We start from the raw sequence: 16,591 nt of genomic DNA on the forward strand, positions 1-16,591 counted from the left end.
CGTTTTTAATAAAATCGCCGGTATACATCTTCAGCACTCGGTCATAATCATGTCCCTTCACCATGTGATAGAGAAAAAACACACAATGCTGCCCGCAGGTCTCTGATGAAAAATCTTGGACTTGTACTGCTGAATGTTGAATCACTCTAGAATTTCGGTTTAAAAAGTTTTTGATATTCTGTGGAAAACGATTGTCATCTGGTTTATTACCAAAGCTGTCGAAAAAACAACCCACGCCGACCTCGTTTATGTAGATGGCTAGCCAGTGTTCACCCGGGAGTCCTGAAGGATGCGTGTTGATTATCACCATGGATGGTAATTTTCTCAAGGGGGCTTTTGGTAGGTGGTCACACGGTAGTACGCCGAGAAAATGGGTGTTACATGAGATCTTATCCATTATTGCCGTAAGCTGGATGGTGTCCATTCTGCCTATTAATAGTAATCAACCAGGATCTGTCTGCGATTTGACACTTCGATGATGCTGTCAAATATGGCATAAACGATTAAGTTGATCGTTCGGGGTAGAGGTTGTCCAAAACGTGCTTCTAGCCTAATGTTCCCAGACTTGATAAGCGACACGTGTTGACTGCAGTCTTCGTCCGGCGTGAGATTAAACGCATAAAGGGTATACCCATGCAGAAAATCCTCCCTATCAATAGCTAGAGGTTGATTTTTAAGATGCTTTCCAGAAGCCAGCGCTAACTGGTAAAATTCGCGTACCGCAGAGCCACTTCCATATTCAGGCTGCAGAGGTTTAGCGGGGTGCTGTTGGCCGTCCAGATAAACTGCCAAAAATTCTAGGTCATAGTTTTTAAAGGCGAACGGATTTTTATCATACGAGCCTGTAAACGCATCATTATCAACCATAGCCAGAACAACGGATTTTGGTAGAGTTCCTAAGAACAAGTTTTCTTGATTACAAACACGTGAGCCTACAGGGATTGAGAAGTTTTTCACACACACCCTGTCGATGGGGTATTTGGCTGGCGTCGAGAGCAATGCTTGCGCGTGCCCCAATCTCACACCTGGTGATACCGACACTTTTTTCACAAACAGTGAAGCTGACACGATGTTTAGTTTATAGGCCACAGCGTCGTTCCTCATCAAACAGAATTCATCTTTCGCCCTCGTCATGCGAATTTTAATGTCCACGCCGTTAAGCATTAGTTTTTCTTGAAAGAATATGTCACTGTGAATGGGGGCCAGTAGTTCAACAACGTTGCTGGCGTTGGTAAATGCAGCTCGTTTGGTCAAACCTCTATTACCACCAGCGGGGTCCGTTACGTCCATGTGACCGGCCGTGTCTTTGTAAAAGAGCCCCGCTGAGAACAGCGTTTCAAGAGCGTCTTTTCCATAATTGGTGAGACACTCTATTATGCATCGATAAGGATATGTGTTGGAACTTTGTGATATGAGACGGTCTCCAAGCGACACGTCCACTTGTGAAAATATCGTAGATCCGGCATAGTTAATAAGCCCCACGGGGGCTCCGTCTGCTATGTCTGTGCCGTCTGCGTTAGTGATTTTGAGACGCAAAAAAACCAGGGTGTTGTTTAGGTCCACATAATCCTCTCCAGTCCCCGCTATAAAAAACTCCAGAGGTGATGTTTCTGATATTGCTGACAACGGTGGTACTTCTATATATGTATTTTTTTCAATAACGGTCTGTGTTAATGGTACTGTGAATAGGTCCAGCTCGGTTTTTAAACATTCTTCTGACATATTGTGTAGTAAAGACATGGTCTAAAATATTGTTTTAACGCAGGTCTTTGGTCTTTTTGCTGTAGAGCTGGTTGGCGTCTTCTTGTGCTTGCGTTTTACAACTGACGATTTCTTGGTGTTATGTTTTCTTTTCTTCGTCGTTTGGCCACTCCTCCGAGTCCCTGGCGGTTTAGATGTTCTACTACGAGCCATCACCATTAATCCGGATCCATCTTGAGTGTTATTATTGTTGTTGTTATTATTATTAAACGTATGCGATAATGTATTGCTGACAACATCGCTTAGTATGTTTTTTGCTGCTGATTTAAGATGTGGTTTGGCTATGCTAAAACCGCGTTTTAGCAAAGGAATGGCCATTCTAAAGAGACCTCTAAACACACCCCCTAACCCGGCTCCGTACATAACTCCGCCCCCTGCATAACCGGGGAGCCCATTCCCCGCTTGATTCTGGTAATATTGGACATAACGCAAAGGGTCTGTGTGGTGATTGTTGAAATATGCCATTATGATTATTTTTTAAACAAATTGTTTCACAGGCCTAAAATGCAGCTTGGCACACACCTTCCCGTAACTGAAGCGCACGTCTCGATTTTGATCGTCTTTCACCTGTATGGTTATCTCACTGACGGACGATTTATTAACCGATACGTAGTGTGGGGTGTCGTATCTAACACTAACATTCTTGTGGTTCTCCCCCTCTATATGTACACATCTCAGTAGCGGCACGTAGAAATCCCCCACGTTCTGGTATTCTATGATATCAGTATAAATATACATACTGTAAAACCCCGCGTTAATATCAGCCTGAAAAGGTGCATAAGTCATGCCAGATCTTTCAACAGCATGGTCCGTAGTTTCAATAGCAACCCCCGGTTTTAATCCTAAAATGTTGGCCACCTTTCCATAAAATGTCAGCGATGTCTTCGGGGGGCCTTTGAGAAAAATTTTATTTTTAACATGGTCATAGCCGAGACTCGCACGTTGTGTGAGAGTCGCGTTGATCTCCCTGATCAAAAAAACGACGTCGTCATAATATCCAGTCTTTAACCTGTAAGATGCGTTTGATATATTGCCTTCAATATTATATTCGGTGACCCGATTCTCAGTCTTCGTTGTTTCACCATAGTTGAAAATGAACGCAGCATCTTCCTCATTAAATGTGTACCACGACACCGGATATTCAAATTCGATTAACCCGACTTGCCATACTCCTTTTAGATTGATAGTTTTTGATAATCGAGTTGTATAACACGAGATACTATTTTCCGGATAAACGGTCCTTGAGGCATTACAGGGAAGCGTTACATAAAAACCACCAGCAGTCATGGTTGGTTTTTACATGAATGTGTGCCATCTACGAGGTTTCGTCTGTTTTTATGGGTTCTGTACATCGACCAATTCTTTCTGGTCGATCCACGATGCGAATTTTGAGGGCCATCCGAGCCATCTAACCAAAACCATTGTTTTTCGACCTTGTTTCTTCTTGTCTAAAATTTTTTCCACTTTAAATGTTTTGTTTTTGTTCACAAATATTTTTTGTAATTCCTCTTCATAAAAAACACCATCGATGACATCGCCGTCATAATCACACAACCTATAGACGGGACGTTCGCGTGATATGCATTCTGTTATAGTGAAGAACTCGTGCGTGTAGTTTTCTTTATAACCTTTTGTGAACGGACCTCTTACTTTAGAAATTCTAACAATGTCGCCAACTTTATATTTAAATTTAGGGGTTACGCCGGGGCCGTCTTTAGATCCATATAGGTTTTTATACACGGCAGATTCATTTTCTTTGGACACATCAATAGGTCTCATCTTAATGCTCCTGTGATAGCTGGCGTTGTATCCATCCGTGATGTCTTGTAGAATATCGATATAGCGTTTGGAGTTTGTAGCAGTTAAATATCTCCACATCCGCCCTTTTAAGGTTCTATTAAACCGCTCGACGATGCACGCTTTTAAATCGGTGGCTGTTGCAAAATGTTGTATGTTGTACTTTTTTGTCATGCTTTGAAAATGTTTATTAAAAAATTCTTTCCCATTATCTGTCTGTAGTTTACGGGGCACCCTGCCCTCATCCAGTATAGATTGGAAAGCTTTAGACACCTCGACACCGGATTTGTTTTTTAAAACCCGAGTCCACGCATATTTACTAAACATGTCTATGCACGTCAACAGAAAATGTACGTTGTCGTTTTCCTTGGCGTATGCAGACATATCGACCAGATCTGCCTGAAACTGCATATCAATACCATAAACAAAAACACGATTTCTTTTGTATTTTAGCGGTGCAGTTCTGTGTAACGTGTAAGCATCCTCGCCGGCGAGCCAATCCGAAACTTGTTTATCTGTTAAACGAACCCGTTTCCTTTAAAACACCGTCTTTTAAACGTTTTTTACCACCAAAAGACCCCGCATTTGAAGGTGTGTAATAGACTTTTTTCAGGTCTGCTGTCATGTCTCCGGACATGTCGACACTTTAACAAGCACAAAAGAATAACACAGATGGTCTTAAACGTCTTGGTATTTATTTCAGTAAAAGATCATAAACGTTATCATACAACATCATTGAGGGAGTGTAGGAATTTTATACACATCACAATGTTTTTGTCAACCACATACGCTATAAATGCGTCTATTATTTCACAGACATCTGTCTGGTCATTTCTCGACAGCAGAATTTCACACACATCATAGACATACGTACACATACATAAAATGTCTGCAATTCTAATACGTCTGCCACATTCAGTCACAATATCTAGTATTTTTGTGATAGAAACCAAAATCGGTTCGCATGCGTTAATACACATATGTACCAAAGCAGTCCAATCACACACCGTACCTCGCACAAGACACATCTGATTCACGAGATTTGTTAGACGTCTCGGGTCAACATCGCATCCGTTTACAACTACGGATACACCAACACGGTCCGTAAGGCATTTGTACAACAGACCGGACATCTCGCACCTAATACGGCGTTTAAGCAGACTCTTTGCTAATCCTGTAGCGCTGCACACATTCCCCATCTCAAACGGTTGGTGTGACTCCCTTCCAGCTGTCCACGGCATCGTAGACGATCTGCTCGCTGCTGACATCCACAAGTTTCTCTCTGACCTCGTTAAGCCTTTGCACGATGTACACTTCGTCCCGCAGCTCGTGTAGAACGGCATCCACCGATCCTTGAATTCTCTGGGGGTTAACCCTCAAACCAAACCGACTCAAGGCTTGAGCGATGAAATGTTTAAGCCCAGGTTTGAGCAGATCACGCGATAGTTCCTCAAAGTATTTGTCAAAGAAATACGCGTCAGGTTCGAAGAGACAAGAGTGTCTAAGCTGACTCGGATGATCCACTTCGCACCCCAAACAGAGATCTTTCAGTTTTTTATTGATAACATGCTCCAGAAGGACCACGACTGTCGCTTTTATAATCTTGAACGCGTCAGATCGAATACAGCCGTCTGTGTCATCAACACCGATGTAGGCCGAGGCGCCAGTTAAAGAGCCGCTGATTCCGTACGGAGTTGTGAGGAAACTTAGGTTGTGATATCCTAATTCCTTGCAGAAATTATCCAACCACTTGTTGTCGTATGTTTGCGGAGTGGATTCTAGCGTTGTCGCGTTGTCGTCGGGCAGAGCCGGCGCTGTCTCCGGGGTGTTGCTGTAGCAGGCGTATGTAGAATCTTGAGACATCTTCGTAATATGTGTTTAACTGTGACACAGGCCACCCCGTTTTAATCATCACAGCATGAGGGCGGTCTTAAGAGAGGATCTCCGGAGTTGGTAACGCCCTGCTCGGGGTTAAACGACAGCTCCTTTACAACCTCATCGCCCACACGAAGATTTTTTGACAAACTAATACATTTGTTGTTTTTTCTCGGAGCGAAAGTTAGCTCCTCAATCTTTTCCTCAGAGTCTCTTATAGGCGTGATGCAGAACCGTCTTCTAGAGATATTAGGAGTTCTCGGTGTAGCCATTGTAGCAGTTAGTTACAGACTGTCTTCTGTGTTTAACCATAATGTCTTAACAAGCTATTTAAAACCCCATTAACACCCCCGCAGACACTCATTATCATAAACAATCTGTAGGATCACATCACGACCCCCCCTAGTCATAAAAAAACTCTTTGGTCAGGAAGAAACAAAGAGCCATAAATTAAGCACTCCTAGAGAAACGCAGGCCTGTCAAGGACGAGGCCATAAATTAGCCCTCTAGTTCTACCGCCGTGATTGACATTTTGACAGAACGTACTGGCTACGATGAAAACATGTGAATGGGTGTGTTTAGAGAGAGAGTGAGAGGCGTGTCTGAAAACGCGTATGTGTGGGCGGGGTTTAGCGAGAGTGAGGCGTCTCCGTTTAACTTCATTACTGCTTAACACAGCGACTGGAAGACATCTCTGGAAAATACTTCTCTCCTAGTTTAAACATTACGGAGATTCTTTTAGCCAGCACTTTAACATTTTTACCTCGTAAGGATCTTTGTTTAGAAGCCGTGTAATAGGTGCTATTCTTTTTAAACAGCTCTTTTAACCATTTTTACCTCCTAAAGTTTTTATGTGTTTTTTTTTGGAAACCTAGTAATACGGATTCTTTTTAAACAGCTCTTTTGATCATTTTTTACATCCTAAAGGTTTGTGTTTAGAATGTATGTAATACAAACGATTATTTTAAACAGATTCTTTTTTAAACAGATTCTTTTTTAAAAAAAGACGCTTTAACTCCTAAACTTTTTATTCAAAGGTAAACCGGGATCCCTAAAAAACATAATCAACATTTGTTTTCATTTATTTCACAAAACAAATATTCTACTCATATATGTACACATTCAAACATCATGCTTTTCTAACAATGTGTTTACACAAACGAAATAACGCCACAAAGTAACACAAACACAGCCCCATATTAAAAACATTATTTCTTTTCAGACGTATTTCACCCCACCAAAAACCAAACTCATTAACATAAACACCTTTTGTTGGGAGGGGGGCTATTCCCCCCAACACACACCTCTCCACAACACCCCCAGACACAAAGGAGCCAGATTGACCAGCTGATAAACTCCATAGGGTTACCCCCCTCACCACCCCTACAGACCTGCCAGTCAGGGAAGCACAGAGGGTCATAAATTATCACACACAACACTTTGATTGACAGTTTGACAGAAAGTGTATGATATAACTACTCACATCCATTTGAGTTACTCAGCACGGACCTGATAGGTAAGCTGTACATGTGTGATGGTGGACACAGTACAGTACATGTGTCATGGTGACTAAATGACCACAAGCCTATCTTCTCTGTACCAAAACAGTAGTTGAGGTGGTTGAATGCATAATTAAATTTACCCATCAGTTTGAGTTTCTGAAAAGGATACTGACAGATCAAGGCACAGAGTTTGTGAATTCAGCACTTTTGCTAAAATGTTGCTAAAATATTTTAGTTGTGTTTTGATCCATGCTTCAATTACAAACATGGTTTCCTATTACAAACATCTTCACCTTCACTTAAAGAATTTCTTTCAAAACCATATTGAAAATATTGGCATAATGGATATTATGATATGTTCTTTATATTAACAGATAAACAAGAATGTATGTGCCAATTCAGAAATTAAAAGGAGCCATTGTTCACCTTACCTCCCTCAAACCAATGGACTGGTAGAGAGGATGAACAGTACCATACAAAGGTGAGGCAAATGGTTGATTTAATATGAATTCATTATATACTTAATGTACATTATTGTCAGATGTACCAAATGATCTTTAATTTACAGCAGCAAATGCAAGTGGGACCATAAATATTTCTTTTTGGGAGATGCCTATTGTCAGTTAAAATTGATATTTTTTAGAGCTCTCAGCAAGCTGGTAGCAAAAAAAACCCTGAAAATTGGGACGAGTACTTGGACGCGGTCATGTTAAGGTTGCGGACCGAAAAACAAATAACGACTCAGTTCTCCTCATTCTTTATGAGGTTTGATGATAGGCTTAGTACCCAACAGAGGTGCCAGAACACTTCATGGTTGGTAAACTCATGTCTAAATATAATTTTAGGTCTATCGATACAGTGTTGAAAATGAAAGAATGTAAAAACATGTTCACAGGTAGACAGCAGTGTTGGGGTTGTTGTGGCTGAGGAAATAAAGCACCTTGATCAAATCACGGATATTGTTCATGGTAATGTCAGAAGGCAGCAGGAGAGCACAAGGAGGCGAATAAAGCACTGTGGTCCTAAACCTACCTTAAAAATATGAGACCAGGTGTGGAGACAAAATGTAAGAAGCCAAGAGAGAAAAGATGACTGGCAAACTGGAGGCAAACCTCTTTGGTCCTTTCACTGTGATGGCACTCCAGTGGAAAAGTAAAAGATCTGAGAGAAGATGTTACTGTTTTCAAAATAGTTAATGTAGATTACTTAAAAATTCCAAGGGTGGAGCTACCCCCATATTAAAAAAAAAATATCGGTGGCCATAACAGCAGAAGTCCAAGCCCCTGCCCCTGAGCAGCACCAGCCTCAACAGGCCCTGTCTCGGCATCCACCTCACTAGCTCCAACACATGCACACATTTCAGTTGAAAATGTAGGTAGTATGAAATAGAATTTTTTATTTGCTCCATAGCAGCACCCGAGGTGTCCATTTATACAGAATTAGAGCTCGGCTAATATGCCCAAACTCCGCGGCCTCACAAACACAAGCTTAATAATTTATAAGTGACTTTAATTTTATAGCATTTAAAATTGCTTATTATTTAGTTGAACCAAAAACATTTCATGTTATTTCATTCTGGTATGCAGGACAAAGATGAAGCACAGTTTCTTGTGATGGTGTTCAGTATTTAATTACAATAAGTTCTGTATCTCATCGCTGTCAGGCAGAAACCTTGTATGTTCAAAACTGTAACTTTTCAGGAAACTAAAAAACCCTGTATTTTTAAACAATTTAACACTGTGTCAAAGTTGGTATTCTGACTTTATATATGGTCAGACACTTGCGTGTGTCATTATATTATTAACATTTTACCAAAATCATGCTCAAATGGAATTACAAGTTTTTTGACCAACATATGTGGAGATATTATGTGTTTTGTCCGTCATTAAAAACAGCCGCATCTGAGGCAGTAAGTGAACCACATTACGTTTTTAACAACTTACAGCTTACACAATGTTTATTGTATCTACGTGTGCACTCAGTTTTTCATGTTGTTTAATACATGTGGCCAAAATCTCATGAAAAAAAAACATGAAGTGCTATGCACAGACTTTAAGACAGTATTTGCTAGGGTAAATGCTAGATTAAACTCACTCCAACCTACAAACGATGTACTTATTTAGACATCCAGATTATTATTTACCTTTGCACTGCAAAAAAGAAGAGGTCGTCTTGAAAACACATTACCTCAGTGGAAAGATCGCTGTTACCTTTCAAAGGGAACTTGACGTTGCGTTTAGCATAACAGTGCACCATGGCGTCCAGCCCCAATGGTGCGGGAGGAGTGAGGGCAAACCACAGCGGGCAGTGTGTTGTCTCCTTGGAGGCGAACACATCCACTTCTGCTTGTCCGAACCTCCACCATATGGACTCCACCACTTGTGGATGGAGCCTCCAACCCCCGGGCCTCAGCCCCTGCCTCGACAGGATGTCTGCCCCCACATTCCGGCTGCCCTGAATGTACAATGCACTTACTGACAAGAACTTTCCCTCTGCCCAGAGAAGGATTAGTTGTGCCTGCCTGAACAGGGGGCGTGAACGTACCCTGTCATATAACAACCCTGGTGGTTGATATATGAGACCACCGCTGTGTTGTCTGTCACAACTAACACATGGTGACCTCTTAACTGAGGAGGAAAGCCAGCCGGTGAGGGAGGCATCTGTCATTATCGTCTTGCGATAAGGAGATGCCCCTAGAGTGTGACCTGAGGCTAAAAACTGGGGACACCTCCAAATACTCAGAACACACAGGCATCGCCGCGTGACACTGATTACTCTCGGAGGTTTCATCCTCGGATGAACTTTTCAACCACCACTGAAACGGTCTCATGTGCAATAGACCCAATGGTATGATGTTGGCCCAACAGTCTCTCATGGAGACTGGAGGGGATGCCCAGACCCAGTGTTATCTTGCTCAATGTTTATAGGATCGAGCCTATGCATGTTGGGGATCGAAAAGCCCTCATCGTAGTAGGATCCCATATAATCCCTAGAAAAGTTGTCCTCTGCACTGGAGAAAGCATACTTTTCTTGAGGTTCAACCTGAGCCCCAAGCTCCTCATGTGGGCGAGAACAATATCTCGATGTTGAAGCGCCAGTTCCCTGGATCGTGCTAGAATTAACCAGTCGTCCAGGTAGTTTAGTATACGGATGAAAGCCGGACCTGGAAGACAGAGCAAGAGATAGAGCAGCGCTCGGCTCTGGCTCCTCTTCCAAATCCATACGAGATCCCCAGGCCAGCCAAGATCCGCGAGGCTCTGAAACCCAACTCCCTTCGGACGAGAAGAGAGCGAGTCGTGAGCGGAGCTGCCTAATCGTAAAATGTTCACAATGCTGACAGTCAGCCCCCTCAAGGGCTGCCGTCGCATGCTCCACACCTAAACACTTCCCACAGAAAGCGTGTCCGTCTCCTCCAGTGATGAAACGGGAGCAAGGCGTAACACACTTTCTGAATTCTCTCTTGCTCATTCTTTCTTTCTCTTTTCTTTTCTTTTAAAAATGGATAGAAAAGTTTTGAGATTTTGAGAGAATATAGAGGAGAAATGAAGTGTCTTTTTGTTACACAAACAACCGACATGCAGTCTCAATGAAGATAATAAGGCTGACAGCGCGGCTCACAGGTGCCATATATATATAGATCACGAGACGCGCTTAATTGCCACATCACCTGATCATGGCAGGAATATAAATAGAGGCATGATTTTACACAAGCTTCAGATGCCGGTTGTGCGTGCAAGGGCGCTCCCATAGTTATGCTAAACGCAACATTACGTTCCCTTCTCAGGGAACAGGGTTACATGCGTAACCAAGACATTTTCCTTCAGCTCTACTTCGTGCTGCACTTCATTCAAAATGGAAAAAGGGTGGAGCTATGAGGATTTGCCTGACAGTCTTAGGATCCAATAGAGTTACGATTTAGTCACAAGCTCTTTTTAATATTTATATTGGTTAAATATTGAAAAACCCACAATTGGATAATCTGTCCCAGCCCTGAGTTGAAACAAACTGTGCACAAGATACCAGCTGACTAGTAATGAGCAAAGTTAACTAACTAGAAAGAGAACATGCAATCTATCTTCATGGGAATGGTTAAAACACAAAATACTGCATCAGGGAAAGAATATTTCAGTTCATCCAAAGTGAAAGTGCAAACAAATCTGTCAGTAGTTCCAAAAATCTGCCTCACAGTAACAGCTGATGGGGAGAAAGAGAGAAGTGTGCTATGGAGTATTGTCCATATCAGAACAGGAAATATAATTATATCACAATGACCACTGAGTGTGTAGTTAGTGAAAAATTGTATTAATTGAATGTAAAAGGTGAAATGTTTAGGATGGACAAGGCATTTTATTTAAGTATGCTTTCAATTAGTCAAAAAACAGTCTACAATGTACACATGAAAAAAGATTCTACTACTGACCTGCCTAAAAAAGATGAGAGAGGGAAGCATGTAAAAAAAAACAGATTGATACACAACAGAAAGAAGGTGTTTATGCTCATATACACTAATTCCCAGTTGAGTCTCCTCCAAAAAGTGTACTCCAAAATTGCTGAGTTAAACAGAACCCAGTTTGGGTCGATTCTGAAATCCAGCGCTGGGGACTGCTTGCTCAAATTTAACCTATTACCTGAAGACACTTAAAAATTCAACATAGAAGCAAATACTCACATCTGCAAATCCAGTTGGAGATAGAAAAATAAGGCACCAACCGTGAGTGAGAAGAAGCAAGGTTCCAGATTTATTGGTTCCGTTCCACCACACGAGATCCACACCGATGAGAATTCTCAGAAGTGATCTGACACCTGGAGCTGAGGCTCCTTCATTTATACAGTGTTCTACACAAAGAATACAATTATTTTTTAGAAAGAGCTTATCAAAAATACCAGTATGTTTTGGAAAGAGCCTTTTCCAGCCACCATTAGGTTTGAAAGAGGTACAAGACACAACATTTCGGAGAGACCTTGGTCTCACAGTTATCTCGCGGGGGCAACGTGACTCAACTATCCTTATAAATGGCCCCTCTTGGTTTCTCTTAAAAATTAAGGCCTTTTTAAGGTCTGTATTACTCCTGACTTTTTCCCGTGAGACAAGACTCTTCCCCAGCTCCAAGTATATTATGAGTAAGTTTCTTTCACATTTTTCTGTATTTCTGGTTTATAATTTATTTGCTCTACATTTCTGTTTCATATCTGGTTATACTGCTTGCAAGTGTTTTACTGTACTCCATACTTCATAATATCATTATATTATCCTTATAATATCTTAATACTCCTTTTATTATTCTTATAAAGTTATAGTGTTCATTTATTTTATTAATGTTCTTATGTATCCTTTTATTATTCTTATAAAGTTATAATGTTCTGCTTTCCTTCTGGCGGCACAGGCCTCTGTGTGTGTGTGTGTGTGTGTGTGTGTTATGTCTGCACGTGTCTGTGTGTCTAGGTGCCCGTTGTCATTTTTCCTTCTCTCCTTTACTGGAGGGGCTGGATTTGGATCTGAACACTCACTATCAGCTTGCGCATCTCACTGCTGACATCATGGTGCTACTTGACGTTCTTCACACCCCCTCTGGAAATGGAAATGCGGGGTCCCCCCCCCTCAGATACAGAATCTGCCCCGCGAATGTGTGTATTGACGCAAACAGACACTCTGCCTGACCCTCCCTCCAGCTTTCAGTCTGAGGATGATGTCACCTTCTCTGATCTGGGCTCTGACCATTCTTCCTTCTTCTCACCTGCCAGTCCAGGTACTCTCCTCATTACACCTCGGTCAGCTATCCCACATTCCCAGAACCCCCCTTTTATCACCCGTTTTCTCCCTACCAATCCCCTCAGGATTATACCCCCACTAGTCCTGTGAATTTTGAATAAAATTACATGCTGTTCATGCTTATTTTGTGAACCTCAATAAACTTACATGTTAATCATACTTGGTCTCTCTCGTGTTTATTTCATGCCATTTTTATCCACACCAGGACAATGTGGACCGACTCAGTCTGGACTGTTTTATCTCAGCAAGGTTGGGTTATGATGTTGACTCAGCTGGGATGATTTACTTTTCTCTACAAAAATACACAGTGTAACAATATATTTGGTTGTTACATAAATTTATGTTGAAAATTATTTTGCTACAAAATACCTGTTAAATACTCATTAAACTCCTCAGATGCCAATCATGCCAAGTGAGAATTCCACCAATGTCTTGAAACTGTTACTGCCCATTTTAGCTCTCTCTTCCACTGACTGGGTTCAGCTCGAGGTCATGTGCCATTTTCACCTGCTGTTGCTAATAATCCCTCAGGTTTTTTATGGGATTGAGGTCCATGGAAGTTTATCCAGGGGTCAGAGGTCATTATACACTGCATGATGAACACACACTTCTCACGTCTCTGAGTCTGTTTAATGTGTTATAATTAAATGAGTGATGTGTTTATAAATGTGTTCTCTATTCCCCAACATGGAAATGCAGGAACACCGGAGTCTTCATCACACACACATGGATTTTCATCACACACTGAACCTAAAAGGAAAAACATCTGAGTTAAAAACCATCAACTGGACTGTGGTGCTTCATGATCAACAGCATGTAATCATCTCTGCTCCAAGAGAAACATCATCTCCTCCTGTTTATAACTAATCATCTTGTTCAGACAAAAGCAGCAGTATGAAGTCAGAGATAGCAGGCTGTCACAAGGAGACCAGGTGTTCATTTACAATCACTCTCATGCACTCATTTGTGATATTTTGTAGAATCTGTCTGACTCTCTGTCTTCTACCTTCACATGAATTTTAAATCAACACACTTTACTGAACAAAAAACAGCATTAAAGACAATTGTTAGACAAATTCTGATTAAATAGGATATAGTGACATTTATAAAACTGGTTTTGTTCCTAACCTGGTAATCTGATATTTATTGGAACTAAAGAGAAATGTACAAACTAATGATAATCAGGATAAATTAGTCTTTTATTTTTCCAGCATTTATCTAAAAAGGTCATTACTCACATCAGTGTCTGTAGTTTGTAATGTTTATCATTCTTAAGAGCAGAGAGCAGCTTCTTTCCAGAGTCCCCTATTTTATTATTAAACAGATCCAGTTCTCTCAGGTGTGAGGGGTTTGATCTCAGAGCTGAAGTCAGAGCAGCACAGCCTTCATCTGACACACCACACTCACGCAACCTGTACAGAGACACAAGGACACAGTTCACTCTCATGATCTTAGGCAGAGGAGCAACAGCTCTGACTTTCCTCCTGGTCGTAGACAGTTTCTCTTATTGTGGCCTGAGTAACACACACTAGGTCTTAACTTTTCCCCGCTTCACACATCTCAGCAAAATCTCTTTTTTTAATCAGCGTTCACATGAACAGTTCTTTCTTGAGAAGATCAGACTGTCCATTATCAGACCTAAAACAGGATCGGACTCTAAATAGCTTTTGGAGAAGTTGTTAGCTCACTGGTTCATGTACTTTTTTAAAGCCAGACTGTGAATGTGTAAATAGTTTATTCAGTATTAAATGTGACTGTTTTATTCATACAAATGTGTTTGTCTATTATTGTGAGTTGGATGAAGATTAGAACACGTTTTATTACTAATTATTTAAAATATGATCTTACCACAGTATCTCCAGTTTACAGTGAGGATTCTCCAGTACAGCAGAGAGACTCTTCACTCCTGAGTCTCCTACATTATTATAGGACAGATCAAGTTGTCTCAGGTGTGAGGGGTTTGATCTCAGAGCTGAAGTCAGAGCAGCACAGCCTTCATCTGAGACACCACACTTACACAACCTGTAGAGAGACACAATGGCATACTCTTCATCAAAAGAATTTAATCTTGGTTTAAGACTTACTTTAAAGATGATATAGGGTTGCACAATTAATCGAATATTGATCTCGATTACGATTTTGACTGGCCACGATTACATGAACATGATCGACAGCGATATTGATGTTCAAAGTTCGTCCTCCGCTCATAGAAAACTCTGCAGTAGCTCAAATCAAGTGCTTCCTAACCTTAACCAGTCATATAGTGGCGCAGGGATGACGTCATTTTGTAACGCCAAAACCCGGAAATGAGTTAGCATTTTAGCGCTCGCGCTGCCAGCCTTGCTTCAGGTTTCAGAGCACGAGGGGAAATCAAGACTAACGAGCTGATAAATGGGACTACAGAGGTTGTCGGGACATTAAATGTCATCCCGCCAAACAAGAAAAGTCTTTGCAGATAAACTGGTTCAGATATGCTGTGCACAATTCCCCCCAAAAAACATGGCTGAAGATTCATCCACAGAGTAAATCCGTATTATGGAAAATGTTTTAAATAAAGTTTGGAAAAGTTGTCGGAAGCTTGGTGATGTTGAAGTCGAGCGACCGTGTTGTAGTTTGTTTATAGCGTACGGTTAGCTGTTTATTTCTGGTGATTGTATTTAGGTTTCAAACTTCATAAAAGTTGTGTTCATTTGAGAAAATTATTTTGGTTGACAAAACATGTTAGTATTGTAAACTTTTGTTGATCACAGAGATTATTTTTTGCAATAATCCAAAGGCCTATGTGAAAATCCTATTGGGTTTTTGTCGAGGGAACCGGTGTGATGATAACTTCCGGGCGCGGTACAAAATGACGTCATCCCTGTACCGCTCTATTGGGTGATTTGGCTGTGTCTCTCCTCCTGTAAACACTGTTATTGCATTTTCTGCATATGCCTGAATTGTTTTCAATTGGTTGCATATTGTTATATTTGATTACATATTTTCATTTGGTTGATGGTATTTTTATTTTTACTTATCCTATATTTTGGATATAACTGTATTTATATTTTGCTTCTACGAGATGATGCACTTTAAGGACCAGTCTAATTTGATGCAAAGATTTGTACATTAGCAGGAATGTAGCAGAACATGGAGGTGAAAGCAGAGGTTTATTTAAATATGAAAGTGCAATAAAAATATTTTGCCTAAAATCAACAAATAATTGTGATCTCAATATTGATCAAAATGATTGTGATTATCATTTTGACCATAATCATGCAGCCCTAAGATGAAGTGTTTTTAAAATGATTTTATAATTCAGAATAATATGACTATTTAATATCACCTGTTTATTCTATTTAACAATGTAATTAAGAATGATCAATACTGAGTGTTATATATAGTTTCTGTAATATGTTCTGTATATATTTATATTATTTATATTATTACAGAATGAAGTAAAAGTCTGAATCATGGTGAAAAGCACTCTCTATCATGAATTAAAAGATATAATGTAAAGAGCAAAGCATTCATTTTAAAGAGAATTAACACTCGTGTTCTCTAAACCAGATTACTTGCTGATAATTTATTGTTAAATAAAATATTCCTGAATTATTAAACTGACAGAGAGTAAAAATATCTATAAATTGCGTTCATCAGGTTCTTTGGGATTAGGATGTGAAATTTACAATAAAAACTTCTACAGAAGAATGACCCATGGAGAGATTTTTATGTGCATTTGAGGAAGAATCACCCAAAAAGTGTAGAAACACTGGAAGTGTAACTTTTACACATTCTTCTCAATTTAATAAAGACTGTGAGATTATCAGTCATCAGTTTTACACATGATTTTGTCCTCTCAAAACCAGGTTGTAAATTAGCACCATGTGTGGTGTTGGGAGCAGTT

The 16,591-nt window shown here is 40.5% G+C and overlaps 2 protein-coding genes across 2 annotated transcripts in view; both read right to left on the bottom strand.

Moving 5' to 3' along the window:
- LOC128623000 (NACHT, LRR and PYD domains-containing protein 12-like) overlaps positions 1 to 16,591 on the bottom strand; it is a 140,970-nt gene that overhangs the window by 12,038 nt on the left and 112,341 nt on the right. The gene's annotated exons all lie outside the window — the stretch shown is intronic.
- The window catches only part of LOC128623007 (NACHT, LRR and PYD domains-containing protein 3-like), a 38,760-nt gene continuing 33,021 nt past the window's right edge, over positions 10,853 to 16,591 (bottom strand). Inside the window, exons 10-13 of the mRNA XM_053649841.1 lie at positions 14,554 to 14,727; positions 13,944 to 14,117; positions 12,853 to 13,455; positions 10,853 to 11,771 (exon numbers count right to left, since the gene is read on the bottom strand). Of these exons, the coding sequence (XP_053505816.1) occupies positions 13,443 to 13,455; positions 13,944 to 14,117; positions 14,554 to 14,727 (361 nt within the window). The 3' untranslated portion in view covers positions 10,853 to 11,771; positions 12,853 to 13,442. The remainder of the gene's footprint in view (positions 11,772 to 12,852; positions 13,456 to 13,943; positions 14,118 to 14,553; positions 14,728 to 16,591) is intronic.

The sequence above is a fragment of the Ictalurus furcatus genome, chromosome 19 (genome assembly GCF_023375685.1).
Source record: "Ictalurus furcatus strain D&B chromosome 19, Billie_1.0, whole genome shotgun sequence".
NCBI lineage: Eukaryota > Metazoa > Chordata > Actinopteri > Siluriformes > Ictaluridae > Ictalurus > Ictalurus furcatus.